At 44.0% G+C, this 12,979-nt stretch overlaps 3 protein-coding genes across 3 annotated transcripts; 1 reads left to right on the forward strand and 2 right to left on the reverse strand.

Moving 5' to 3' along the window:
• Positions 1-3,617: 3,617 nt before the first annotated feature.
• On the reverse strand, positions 3,618-8,381 carry LOC109522554 (sorting nexin-6). The gene is made up of 14 exons (XM_019881225.1): positions 8,067-8,381; positions 7,808-7,918; positions 6,642-6,749; positions 6,291-6,351; positions 6,031-6,155; positions 5,618-5,701; positions 5,460-5,534; positions 5,241-5,271; positions 4,813-4,900; positions 4,661-4,700; positions 4,477-4,563; positions 4,315-4,404; positions 4,039-4,104; positions 3,618-3,971 (listed from the first exon to the last, which is right to left on the reverse strand). Exons 1-14 carry the CDS (start codon positions 8,070-8,072, stop codon positions 3,837-3,839), a joined length of 1,107 nt encoding a protein of 368 aa, XP_019736784.1. The 5' UTR covers positions 8,073-8,381; the 3' UTR covers positions 3,618-3,836.
• A 94-nt stretch (positions 8,382-8,475) lies between these two features.
• On the reverse strand, positions 8,476-9,563 carry LOC109522555 (dnaJ homolog subfamily B member 9). The gene is made up of 2 exons (XM_019881226.1): positions 9,238-9,563; positions 8,476-8,822 (listed from the first exon to the last, which is right to left on the reverse strand). Exons 1-2 carry the CDS (start codon positions 9,449-9,451, stop codon positions 8,566-8,568), a joined length of 471 nt encoding a protein of 156 aa, XP_019736785.1. The 5' UTR covers positions 9,452-9,563; the 3' UTR covers positions 8,476-8,565.
• Positions 9,553-12,465, forward strand: zc3h10 (zinc finger CCCH-type containing 10). The gene is made up of 3 exons (XM_019881224.1): positions 9,553-9,864; positions 10,599-11,859; positions 11,949-12,465. The coding sequence occupies exons 2-3, from the start codon at positions 10,735-10,737 to the stop codon at positions 12,453-12,455; spliced, it is 1,632 nt and encodes a 543-aa protein (XP_019736783.1). The 5' UTR covers positions 9,553-9,864; positions 10,599-10,734; the 3' UTR covers positions 12,456-12,465.
• The last annotated feature ends 514 nt before the right edge of the window (positions 12,466-12,979 follow it).

Here is a 12,979-nt window from a genome sequence, read left to right on the forward strand (position 1 = left end):
TTTCAAAAGTGGTTCCTTTGATATTCAAATGTGGCTTTTTGTCATTACATGGTCGGCTTTTGTGTTCCTGTTGCAGCCTATTCACTCAACGCTACCTTGCAGGGATGTCATCAGCTCAGCATGTCAACTTGCTACCGATGTTATTCCTGCAAACCTAATTAACTGTATCATAGCATCATCTGCAATCCTTTCAACGTATGGAAGGCAGTGGCGGAGTTGTGAAAGTATAAATATTTATGGCCTCCATTCACTCGCGAAGTGACAAATAGACAGAATTAGCAAGTCTAATGCTTTGCAATGCGGCAGAAAAACTGAAAACGGTCTTGAAAATATCGGTGGGTGTTTGTAGCAGGTTTTGGAGAGGTCTGTTTGGGATGGGCTTTATGAAAGTGTAATAGCTGCAGGTGGTAGCAAATCTGCATGACATTATGTTCTTCTCCTGCTCCTCTCTCTCTTGCTCTCTCTGTCTCTCTCTCTCTCTCTCACATCACATCTTGCTCCCCAAAACTTTTAATGAGTCATAATCTGAGCGTGGCAGTGATTAGATTTAATGAGGGTGCCAGCAACCTTGGGTTGACACAAGTCAGCTGCTCCGCACACACTCATCTGTGACGGAGCCTTGGACTTCAATTCAGATGCGAGTGAATATAAGATGAAAGCACTCATGGTTTATTTTCCCGTTTTATTTCATTTCAAACCCCGCTGTTCGGCAGGGAATGGCAAGACTCGATTGGGAAGATGCAAAAAGGGGGGGAGGCTTTCATATTGCAATTCCGTCGTCAAAATTTGCTCTTTCAACTCCCAGGAGACCGAGCTCCTCTAGGATATCAAGGCTGCTTGTGAAGACAGAACAGGAGCAATGAAGGGTGAATCCAGGCAGCAGGAGCGCAAAGACAAAGCAAGTACCACGTTAGGTAGTTATATGGAGCAAATTAGCTGTCTATAGGCAACAGCTCGTCAAAATAGATTTGCCTGCTTGCATTATAAATTAATGAAACCGCAGAGAGGCTACAAGACAAGCAGATTAATTATCCAGAGTTGCACTTACAACGAGACAAGCTATTGCATATTCATGATAAATCCTCTTTATAAATCTCCCGTTGTGCATTTACGAAGTGGCATCAATGAAATGCCAACCTATATGTCTCGTTTCCTTATTTGTTCTTGTCTAGCTTTCGTTTTGTGCGTTCACACAAGTCATTGCCTGCACTATGCACTTGACAAGCGGCCCTTTGTCAGACCATGAGGGATGAGGGGCTTGTGGGTGCGGTGGAGCTGAGTGCCACGTCTTGGTCCGTAATGAGCTTTTTCAGTAAATCAGCGCTAAGTGAATATTTTCTCAAACTCAAACGCGTGCAAACGTTGCCATGATCTGTCCTCGTCCTTGTTCAGGGTCACACTTAGTTGAGAGGCGCTCTTATTACACTGGGCATGGCTGTGTGCAGCCACCTCGCAGCAGAAAGAAAGCGAGTCATTTGGACTCGCTGACACCGCCCTCACCTGGTTTAAATCTGTGCCTCACGGCACAGATTACCTTTCTCGTAGTAGTTACATGGTCCCAGACACACACCGTCGCCCCTGCTGTCTGCCAGAGATTAGTCCGCTCCTAAAACTAACAACTCTGAGCACCACCTTTAACCCACCTTTCAAGCCAAAAATCCATCCATCCTTCCATTATTTTACTACTCTCAAAAAAAGATCTTACCCTTGAATTCAACATGCAATTGGTATTCAATTAGTTAAGGTGTGTGAAATGAAGGTGATTCAATCAAGTAGGATTTGCATAAAATCTGGTCACCTTTACATTTAATAGATTCGTTCAGGTTGGACTAACACTCAGCATGACAAGAACAAATGAGTAACAGTGGGGAGAGGTCAACAGTTGTGCCGTTTGCAGTTGCTGACTGGTTGGCACATTCGTCTCACAGTTCAGAGGTCATGGGTTCAAACCCGAGCTCCACCCTTCTTGATGGTGGGCGGTATCTTGAAAGCGTCCAATTGTACCATAAAATGACCAGTTTTGTAATAATGTCAATTTTCATTGGGATAGAATAAAGAAGAGTGACGGTTGCAGACCCTTTTTTACAACTTAGACAATATGTACCACCACAGGCCTAATTACTGGACTCCAGGGTAACTGTTAGTACCTGTATTAGGTCCAAAGTAATAAAAGTCAGTGTTAAAAAAGTAGTGAGTAAGAGTATTACCTCAAATGATTCCTGTCCAACCATTTTCATCACATCCAACACACCTAACACCTTATTTTTCCGAATTCTGTAGAAGCTGTCCTATAAAAATTCAGAATCATTAAAACGCTGCAGATTTAAATCTGGGGAAAATTGTTGTTGAGTGACCAATAAACTGAAGGGAGACTTAAATCATGTTGTTTTCCTTCCAGACAAAGCAATAAAGGAATGATAGTTTGCTGAGTCAAGGGGAATGTCGTTTAATGTGTCGTTGCCCGTGTAGGGCGGATATGCCGGAATACCCGAAAGGATCAATGCAAAAGTTCCCTTGTCGATGCAAGTTATTAATTATGAAATGGTAGTAGGGGTGGGCATTTGATTAAATGTCAGTGAAAAACTCATTTTGCTTCTTTTTAAAAATCTCTTTTTGAACCCCTATTTCAATGACTTGTTACTTTCATCTTGTCCATTGTCAATTACATGTATTTGGACAAACCTGAATCAACAGCACCTCTGCTTGTTCGAGTCAAGTACTGCACTTTATTTTGCTTAAACTGGAGCAATTGTTTTTATCAACCATCTATTCTGCACTCCTGCCTGCAATGTTAACAATACATTTGTTGATCAATAGGCCCATCGCTAAGCAGAACCACTCTGATTCATTCTGTCAGTATTGCAAACATATTTTATAATGTTCGTGTAGTGAGTGGAGGGCGGAGGGAGGGGGGGGCACTCTGGACACAAAGTGAGATGATAATCCTTTCTCTCCAGCTTCACTGTCATATGAGCAGAGCTTCCTCTCCACCCTCTCGTCTCATGAGAGGAGCCATCTATCTCCCTTTCACTCGCTCCCACAAATGGACCAACCAGTCCACTTAATTCACCCAATGGAGAGATTACAGACCCAGAACAGAAAGAGATGGTGCAGGCAGAGGTTCTGAGGCGTGTCAAGCAAATGGGCAAGATAACAATCAGAATGTTATTGATAGGCGGCCCGGTGGGCAAGTGGTTAGCGCGTCGACCTCACAGTGCAGAGGTACCGGGTTCAATTCCAGCTCCGGCCTCCCTGTGTGGAGTCTGCATGTTCTCCCCGGGCCTGCGTGGGTTTTCTCCAGGTACTCCGGTTTCCTCCCACATTCTAAAAAAATGCATGGCAGGCTGATTGAACACTCCAAATTGTCCCTAGGTGTCAGTGTGAGCACGGATGGTTGTTCGTCGGTGTGTGCCCTGTGATTGGCTAGCAACCGGTTCAGGGTGTCCCCCCGCCTACTGCCCGAAGATGGCTGGGATAGGCTCCAGCAACCCCCGCGACCCTTGTGAGGATAAAGGCGGATCGGAAAATGGATGGATGGATGGGCACAATGTCCCAACTTCATTGGAATTGAGGTTTCTATCACTGATTAATGATCTAAATGAGAAACGCACCAAGGCTTTAGGGGATTCATTTTGTCACACTTTATTTGATGGCATCATAACATCAAACAAAGTAGTGTAGTTAGTGGGCAGGGAATAATTGTCACATGTGAATTGAATTGGTCTCATGTGCTTATATTTCTGTTTTCACTGAGTGCCATTTGCACTTAAATGCAACTACCGTAAGTGAAATACTATGTTCCAACATACAGGAAGTTCACATGGTGGGCAAGGGGGTCACATCGCTCTAAAAGCCTTGAGCTGCTGGTTGTACTGATCAGCGAGTTCTCGGGCTGTGTGGAGCTGTTTTTCACACCACTTCAGCAGAGCCTGCTGCAACATCTTTACACGATCAGCCTCGAACTGCTCAATCTGCAAGACAACATATCACTCACAATAAAATTCATGTAAATTCTAATCTCAAAATTAGGCAATTTACCTCCTGTTTTGCAACTTCGCAAACGTGACTGAACTCGGTCTCTGCTGCTTTCTTCACCTCTTCCAACTGATGAACGTGGAAAGTGGGTCACAATTACTAATTATTAATATGTCAACAGCAACTTCCCTATCAACAGCTTCGAAGTCCATAAAAAATGTAAAAAGAGAAAAACCCGCCTCCCTTTTTTCGCTTGTTTGCCACGCTTGTACAAGCAAGACTCTACTGACACCTGCTGGTCAAAAGCTATCATTGTCCTACATGGATGCAGACACTCACAGGAGGCTTCTTGACTGGTTTGGCCTTCTCTGCATTCTTTCTGGCAGTTTCCAACTCCACTAGTTTACAGGTCCTCCTGAAAAGCATCTCCTGAAATTGAAAACGGTGTGACTTATTAAAACCAAAAGGAGGTTGATCATTTAAACGTAGGACGTGACATACTTTTTCTGCTTCCTGATAGCGTGATTCGAGATCCAGGCCAAGGCCAAGGGTGCTCACATCATTCTCCGCAACATTTGTCATATTTTTCTGCATGTGCAAAACAAAGTAACAAAACAAAATAATGAAAACCACGAACACATTATGATAATATATTTTGTTTTTTTTATCTGGAAAGGTAAATTACCTTCATTGACTCAAAGATGGCTGATAATTTTACACAAATCCTATATTAATAAAGAGTGCAGAATCAGTCCATCTTATTTTTCCAAGCAAACACTTGAACGCAAAATTTCACTTTATGTCCTTGTGACAGTCTTGAGACCCGTGGAGTCTTACTTAGAAAAAGCTGCTTTGTCAGGATCATCCCCGGATTCAACACACAGATGCAGGGCAGCTGCAAAGTGCCCGCAGGCCACTGCTATTTCTGTACAAACACACGAGGGTGTCAAGCATGAAAACTGAAGTGAATTAGGAAACGATTGCAAAAAAAGTAAGTTTGGTTGTGTGTGATTGGTTGAAAATTGTGCTGGAAAAGTCAAGCATGCACCAAATTTAGTTTCAACACCATGATTGCCAGCCCTTGTAAGCTCCATGCAGCTACTCATGACAAAAGCAGTGGGAATAAATCCAACAATCATGGTGGCAATGCTATGTTAAAAAAAAATCCTAAATCGGATTAGAATATCCTCAACCCTGAAGTTTTAGTCGAAATGACAGCTCTCTGTCATTTTATCTGCACTTAAATGTTTGTGACATGATCTTACTTTGCTCAGTTAGCACCACATCCAGGAATTTCTGCAGAAAGAAGAAGCAACATAGAGAAATCAAAAAATGCATTAAGTCGTGTGTCTAGAATGTACATTATCAGGCAAACAAGGAGGAATGCCACTCACATCCGTAATCAACATAAACAAATCAAAAAATGCATTAAGTCATGTGTCTAGATGTACAGTATCAGGCAAACAAGGAGGAATGCCACTCACATCCGCTGCGTTTTTGGTACAGCCGGTTAAAGCGAGATTGATGTCCCGTTTGGTTTGAAAGAAGTCATCAACATCCTGCAAAGGCAATCAAGGACACAGTTTGAAAAAACAAGCACAGTAGGATGGCTGCAATGCTGTCAGTTCTGAAAGAGTTTGACCTTGTGGCCTTCTTTTCTCATCTCTTCCACAGCTTGACTCAAGCGATTGAAAATGTTTTTTCTGGCTCTCTGTCGACCTGGCGGCTGCACATATAGAAAAAGGATTACACAGAATTTCCTAGGAAACCCTTGGAAATATAGCATACTGCTAGTACATTCTTATATTAAAAAATGGGTCCATTTGAAAGATTGCCCTATATTTTATGGAGTTTTTCTCAGACGAGTTGGTAATTCAGGATCCCTAAGTGACAATGTGACATTATTACGGTGATATACCTTTACAACGTTGGGTGTGATTGTATTTTTTAATACAAATCAACATTTTTGCTTGCGTTTAAGATGACTGGATTGTGCAAGTGGTCATAGAGTTGCGGTTGGTCATTTATTGTCGTTTGTGATACACTAATACTCACTTCAGAGCTGGTGAGGAAGATCTCCAAAGCTTTGTTTTTTCTGAGTAGGTTATGTGCTGCCACCTGGTGGAGGAAGGTCTCCAGTGCGGTACAGTATGGCTTAAACTCTTCCAAACCGAGGAAACCTGCAGGTTAAAAAAAAAGCCCCTTGGATCAAAGTATTGTTCTCAAAACTCCACTCAAGAGAACCAGCTTTCATAGGACGGGTTGAGATTTTTGGCTCCGACGTGATGTTTTTGTTGTTGTCCAGATTTGCTCACCAAGCTGTCTGATGATCTTTGCTGTTGCGTTCATCTGAGCCTTTGCAGGAAGAGGAGGAAACTTGGTGGGGGGAAAAATAGGAAAACAGCTTTATGATGACTCATTGTTTTCCAAGACAACGTTGAATGGTCTAGATTAATTTCATACCGTCCATGGATATGACAATATTTTATACGGCAGTGATACACGACAAACACAACGCCTTTACTCAAACCGGCGTTCGTTTCTAGAAGTGGTGCACAATAAAAAAACACACACTTCCGGATGATTCAGCTGCATTGATTTAAAAAACATACTATTTGGAAATCTTCTATTTGGGGATTTGGAAATCATGAAATATTAACACTGACTATGACTCCCTGTATCCCGGGCACATCCTCCTGAGTGAACAGGTTCTGCTGCAGCCACTCAAAGTCCTCGTAGGTGCGGTCCACATGGTACTCCCCGGTCCCAGACAGCTAACCCCAACAGCAGAGACAAGAGAGTTGCGTTATGACACCCAATAGCCAGATTTGATCACATTTTCTGCATTCGCCTGCATTCTAGTGAGATCCAGTCCAAGAGCTGGTGCAAAAGCGGAAAATGGGTTTCGATTTAATAAGTGCATTGAGTCGAACTGAATGATTCTGCTTGAATTAAAATGTACCATTCTTGAATCTTATAAAACCCCATTGAGATTGAGATTCATCTTTCATTTTGGGCGCGTGTGTGTGTGTGTGTGTGCGTGTGTGTGCAAAATATCTCTGTGAAGGAACACATTTACATTACAGAGGGTTTTGTAAAATGACTGAGATGTGCCATATCGACTCAAATCGGAATCCCACTCAATAGAATTGTTCCACTTTAAAAAATAAGCCATCCTTGAAATATATGGCACCCCATATTTGTTGTTCAAATCCCATATATTTCTTGGACGAGGGATTCCCTCTCACCGTGCCATGAGGGAGCCATCAGAAGCGCAGTTACAAATGATCCATCACATAATTCATCCAAAAAAGGAAGATTTGTCTTTCTCCCATTTCTGTGATTATTCCAGCATTGTGTTCAACGAACCAGGTCCAGTTTTCAAGTAAATTCATGAATACATTGAAACAACATCATTATTTCAGTTCACTGCTTTTTCTGCCATTTTTGTTTGGTGGTGTGCTTGTGAGAATCCTTCAAAAGTCAAATATGTGCCTGCCTCGAGACGATCTAAAAAGTGTGTTTGAACATTGCAACTTGGCTGTGGGCCTGTTCCAGGTTCACAACCACCCAGTAATTGGAACTGTTTGGTGTTTTGTGCAGGCCATTTCTTGTGCAAAGAAAACAAAAGTCTTTATCTCCAGATGTGAGCATCATCAGATGAAAATGTGCCAAGTCAGCAGGACTTTTATTTAGTTAGCGGTGTTAACTTACATACTGACCTTCTCCATAACAGTACTGAGGCTTGTGCCTCAATACGTCTTGAAGCAGTCGGAAAACATTGCTTCACATTCTACCATTTCTGGTGCACAGTGAATGTAATTCTTCTTACTTTTTGAGACACAATTAGAAAGGTAAGTCCGTCCCCATCTTGCAACACCTCTGCAACCTTAACGCTATGTCCATGGACACTCAGACAAGGCGGCTCTTCTTTCACCTCTTCCTGTAAAAACAAATATTAAGTTGTGGGTCAACTTCGAATTCAGTTTAACAGTACACAAAAGCTCACATGAAGTCCATGGTAACATGCAACAAATGGCTGTCACATGACTCGCAATGTTGTCAGGAAGGACATTTTCATGAAGACTTACCATCATCGTCAACCTTCTGAGGCAATATTTTCAGTCCACTTTGTTTTCTGCTTCAAAGAATGCTAAAAAGTCCTTATTTGTTCAGGGGGAACATGTGCATTAACGCTCTGAAAATCGTCCGTCAGCCGGGCTGCAATGCGCTCAAGCTGCAACTGCTGAGAAGGCACAGGATATCCTTTGGGTCAAAGTGCACGCTGCCTTGATGACAAACGGAGTACAACTGTGCCAAATCTAAAGTGCTGGCCGTGGGGGGAAAAAAGGAGTAAATGGTGTGTTAGTCAGTAACTCGGACTTTTAACACACCCACCTGGGATAAGAGGGCATGACTGCCCAATCAGTGACTTGTATAGAAGGGTTGAATTTACAAGATATCCAATAAAGGAGGCAGTAGAGTTGACAAAACATTAACTTAATAGTTCAGTCCGACTTTATTATCATAGAAAATAAAATACAGGATATTCATAACCACACTGAAATAACATTTAAATAAAATACTCATCTAAAAGTAATCATTTTCATCCCAAACAGGTCTGTCAAAACTGTAATAGCCGTGTGGTCCCTCCTCATCCTCGCCATCATGAGTGAAGCTCCAACGAAAGGGCATTTCATCCAAACCATCGAGATCCTGAAAATTGACGAAGAAACTCTCCTTGTCATCTTCCATCGAGTCCACAGAGGCCTCGTTTTTCAGGAAGGCGTCATGGCCCAAAATGTCGTACAGCCTCCTCTTCTTCTTGTTGCAAAGCAGCAAGTACGCTTAAGGACATAATGAAGGCAAGACATTTTAGTGTGCAGTACATCAACGATCTCATATTTGTGGTTTTAATCATAAATGTAGGCAATTAATCAGTTTTACGGGTCATCAATTGCGGCAGGGCCCCGTATATATATATATATATTATTCATGACCACTTGGGAGAATATTTTGGTAGTAGCTGAGAATTGCTATGACATGCCGTGTTGTGATCATCAACTTGGTTCTTTTAGAGTTTATGGAATGCCCAATAAAGTGAATGTTGTTACAAAATCCAAATGACATTTATTGACATTCAGAAAGCTACAACAAAAAGTACAAAGGATAGCGGCTGTGGTAGAGCAATGCAGTACTATCATGTTTGAATTCCACGGTGGTGTAAAATATCAGGTCTCCTGTCAACGATAAAATACATACCTTCGACAATCTCCCTGAACGTCTTCTCTGCAGCAGCGCCCGTGTTTTTATCAGGGTGGTGCATAAGTGCAAGTTTGCGGAAAGCTTTTTTTATCTGGTCCTCACTTGCTGTTGGCTCCACATCCAGTATGTCGTAGTAATTTTGTCTGATCAGTGCGGCGGCTGCAGGCAGCACTAGTGACAACAAGAGCAGGAGCGCGGTTTGTGCTACCATGTTTGGACGCTAACGTTTGATTTTTTTTTTTAATTTACAAACGAACAACTACGTGACTTCGACAGTGCACTCCGAGTTGCCTCTCACAACTGTGTGTGTCCGTATGTTTTCGTCTGACACCCCAGAGGCTTTTTAGTCAAAGGCTCCGCACACAAGAAAACTTATTCTAACGCAATTGAACATCCGCGCCACAGGGGGGCAAACATGAGCGTCTGTGAAGAGCGTAGAAGAAGAGCGTCCTGAAAAAAGCTCCTCGGATTCTATGGAAAAAAACAGCACGTAGGCCGCAAATGACTTCAAACCCCGACGTGTTCATTACAAAGTAAAAGTATCGTTTAGGGTTCGTGTGTATCACGGTTGCGTGTCTTAACGCGGTGGAGCACTTTCTTTGATACTGTGCCGGCACCTATTAGGTAAGGCAGCGTTTGTTCTTGGCGAACGAACAACTACCCTGGACTAGCTAAGGTTAGCAAGCACAAGCTTACGAACCAACGGTGGTTGTTCAACAATGACACGAAATTAATGCAATTTTAATTTAAAACGTCAAACGTATTCTTATCACGGGTCTCGCTGTAGTTTGGTTTGCCATGGAGGCGGTCGGTTATGACAGTAAAACTAAAAATGTATAACCACGGAGGGTGGAAATAATAACTGTATAAATTCCGATTTGGTACCTAAATTGGCTATACGTTCACGGCTCGGTTCGCGTTTGCTACCGGGAGAGAACGAAATGTAAATTTTATTTTTTGCGTAACAGGGACGGACATGATTTTTAAGATGGAGGCGGCATCAATATTTCATGTTGAGGAAATCAAGAATGCGGAAACAATGGTGCGATCCGTTGGAATGATGCTATAAAAACAAATAATTGCGTGTTATTTCTTTCGCTCCATTTGAGCGTTACACGCTGTTTAAATGCCATTGGAAGCTGCAACAACTGTTAATATTCAAGTTGGTGTGAGGCCATTTCAGGTTTGACACTCTTATTGAAGCATGTTGCTAGCATGACGTTTGCTAGCAAAAGGGCACTTCCGGCCTTTCACCCCCCCGAGCCGCCCTAAGCACAGTTATACTATCACTGTAAACTGATGTATTTTTACTTTTGGAAAAAAAAGTCTAAAGTTGAGTTCCTTTGTTTGTTTTGCAGGTCTTACCAGGACGAGGCTCCAGTCAAGGGAAAAAGCAGTCAATTATTTACTTCCCTGTACATGTAAAGGGTCACCAAGGCACTCCAGACCTCATACACATGAGTGCAGTATTCTCCTTGAGCTGGGCCCAGCGCCATGCCTGATCGGGACGGCTCCTACCTGTCAGGTGGTGGTGGGAGTGGTGGCAATCTGAGCGAGGAGGGAGGACCAGGCTCTGCTTGCACTACAGAGGGCAGAGGGGGTTCAGGAGGGGTTGTTGGTGGCATGGGAGGAGGAGGGGCATTAGGCAATGGCAGTAGTTGTGGGAATGGGGGAGGTGCGATGCAAGGAACTGGACTAACACCAGATGGGGTTTGCAGGGATTTTATTCGCAATGTCTGCAAGAGAGGGAAGCGTTGTCGCTTCAAGCATCCCGACTTTAATGAGGTACCAGACTTGGGGGTGCAAAAGAATGAATTCATCTTCTGCCACGATTACCAGAACAAAGAGTGCCTGCGTGTCAACTGTCGCTTTGTACATGGATCTAAAGAGGATGAAGACTATTATAAGAAAAGCGGAGAGTTGCCACTCGCACTGAGAGGGAAAGTTGCAGCGCGACTTGGCCTCTCCCCCACTGATCTGCCGCATAGCAGAGGGGAGGTCCCAATCTGCAGAGACTTTTTGAAAGGGGAATGCCAGAGAGGCAGTAAGTGTAAATTTCGCCATGTCCAAAAAGACTATGAATATGAGGCTGCCAGGGTTGGAGCAAGTGGCGTGATCGGAGCTGGTGCAAGTGGAATGGTGAATGCAGGAAGTAGCATCAGTGGTGGAGGAGCCGCAGGAGGAACCAGTGGGGGGATTCCAGGACTTGTGGGAGGTGTGAGTGGAAATAATATAATTGGGATGGGCTGCCCGAGCTTGGGCGGTTGCAGAGATCCAAGCCTCGCAGGAGTCGGAGGCGTTAGTGTGGGAGGAATGAGCGGCTGTCTGGCAGTAGGCCCCTCAGGACAGAGGCGTTTTGACAGGAGCTCTTTGTCGGTGTACGACCCCTTACTCGAGAGTGGGCTTTTCGATTCCACAAGTCTGGACAGCTCATTGGAGCAGACTGCCCTCCAGATCAAAAGGCGGCGGTTGGAAGGCCTGCGACTTGGAGATAGCAGCGTCAGTGGCCACTACGAGCTCGGAGTCCAGGCGGCCTTGCCTACGCGCCCTGTGGAGTACAGGTTGTTGGAGGAGGAGAACAACCTGCTGAGGAAGAGAGTGGAAGAGTTGAAGAAACAGGTTAGAACGACAGCACCATTTAAATTCAGTAAATTTGTCAGCACTCAGTCGAACTGCTTCTGATTCTAATCTCTGTCCCCTCTCCTCAGGTTGCCAACCTCATTGCCACAAATGAAGTTCTCCTGGAGCAGAATGCCCAATTCCGAAGTCAGGCCAAAGTGATGACGCCTGCCCCCACTGAGCAGACTCTGGCAGCCCCCGTGGGTGCGGTCAGCTCATACAATCACGGCATCGCCCAGACTCACACCACACTGAGCAGCACCGGGCTGCAGCCTCGACCTGTCACCCAACAAGACCTGGTGGCGTCCACCGGTGCTCCCGCGGCGCCCCCGACAAACGCCGCCCCCCCGACGGCGCCTCCCCCTCACCTCAACCCCGAAATCACGCCGCTGTCGGCCGCTCTGGCGCAAACCATCGCCCAGGGGATTGGCCCTCCCGTGTCAATGGCGCCGGTGGCCGTGTCTGTGGCTCCGGTGGCCGTGTCCATGACGCAGCCTCCGCCGGGCATCACCATGAGCCATGCTACCACGCCCATGGTGTCATACCCTATCGCCAGTCAGAGCATGAGGATCACCACTCTGCCTCATATTACCTGATATAATTGGTTATAAAGCGATCTGTGGGGGTCTTCAAACTGACTTTCAGGCTGCAATGAAAACACCGAAATGATGTGACAAATACAAGAATACGAAAAGTTCAAATTTGTTTTACTAAAAGAATAAAATTAAAACAATACACTAAATGTGCTATGCATTTCTCTTTTTGTGGCTTGATCATCAGCCAAAAATCGTTTCACAAATATAGATAATGTGTGATGTATGATTAATATCTACACTAATTGTTGGTTTTGCCTTCATTTTTCCGTGGTAAATTTGATAGATGAATTGTAGTTACATGAAGTTCACAATAAACATTTTTGAATAAATAATCACTTAATTTCAAAGTCATTTGGGGCTGGGAAAGACTGGCACACTTCTGACCCTAATGTATACGTGCTACATAAATTGAATGGATAAATAAAAATTTTTCCGTCCGTAACCCTTGTGAGGATGAGCAGATCTGAAAATGGATGGATGGATGGACTTTATTCATCTTGTGTTACGACTTGATTCTGGTATAA

Source organism: Hippocampus comes, unplaced genomic scaffold (assembly GCF_001891065.2).
Source record: "Hippocampus comes isolate QL1 unplaced genomic scaffold, H_comes_QL1_v1.1 scaffold68, whole genome shotgun sequence".
In the NCBI taxonomy this organism is placed as follows: Eukaryota; Metazoa; Chordata; class Actinopteri; order Syngnathiformes; family Syngnathidae; genus Hippocampus; species Hippocampus comes.

Coding starts and splice junctions, on each gene's coding strand:
- LOC109522554 (XM_019881225.1), bottom strand. Junction 5,702..6,030: donor TCTTCCTCACCAGCTCTGAA/GTGAGTATTAGT, acceptor CTATATGTGCAG/CCGCCAGGTCGACAGAGAGC. Junction 4,701..4,812: donor GACAAAGCAGCTTTTTCTAA/GTAAGACTCCAC, acceptor TTATTAATATAG/GATTTGTGTAAAATTATCAG.
- LOC109522555 (XM_019881226.1), bottom strand. CDS start 9,451: ATGGTAGCACAAACCGCGCTCCTGCTCTTGTTGTCACTAGTGCTGCCT. Junction 8,823..9,237: donor GTTCAGGGAGATTGTCGAAG/GTATGTATTTTA, acceptor TATGTCCTTAAG/CGTACTTGCTGCTTTGCAAC.
- zc3h10 (XM_019881224.1), top strand. CDS start 10,735: ATGCCTGATCGGGACGGCTCCTACCTGTCAGGTGGTGGTGGGAGTGGT. Junction 11,860..11,948: donor TGGAAGAGTTGAAGAAACAG/GTTAGAACGACA, acceptor CCCTCTCCTCAG/GTTGCCAACCTCATTGCCAC.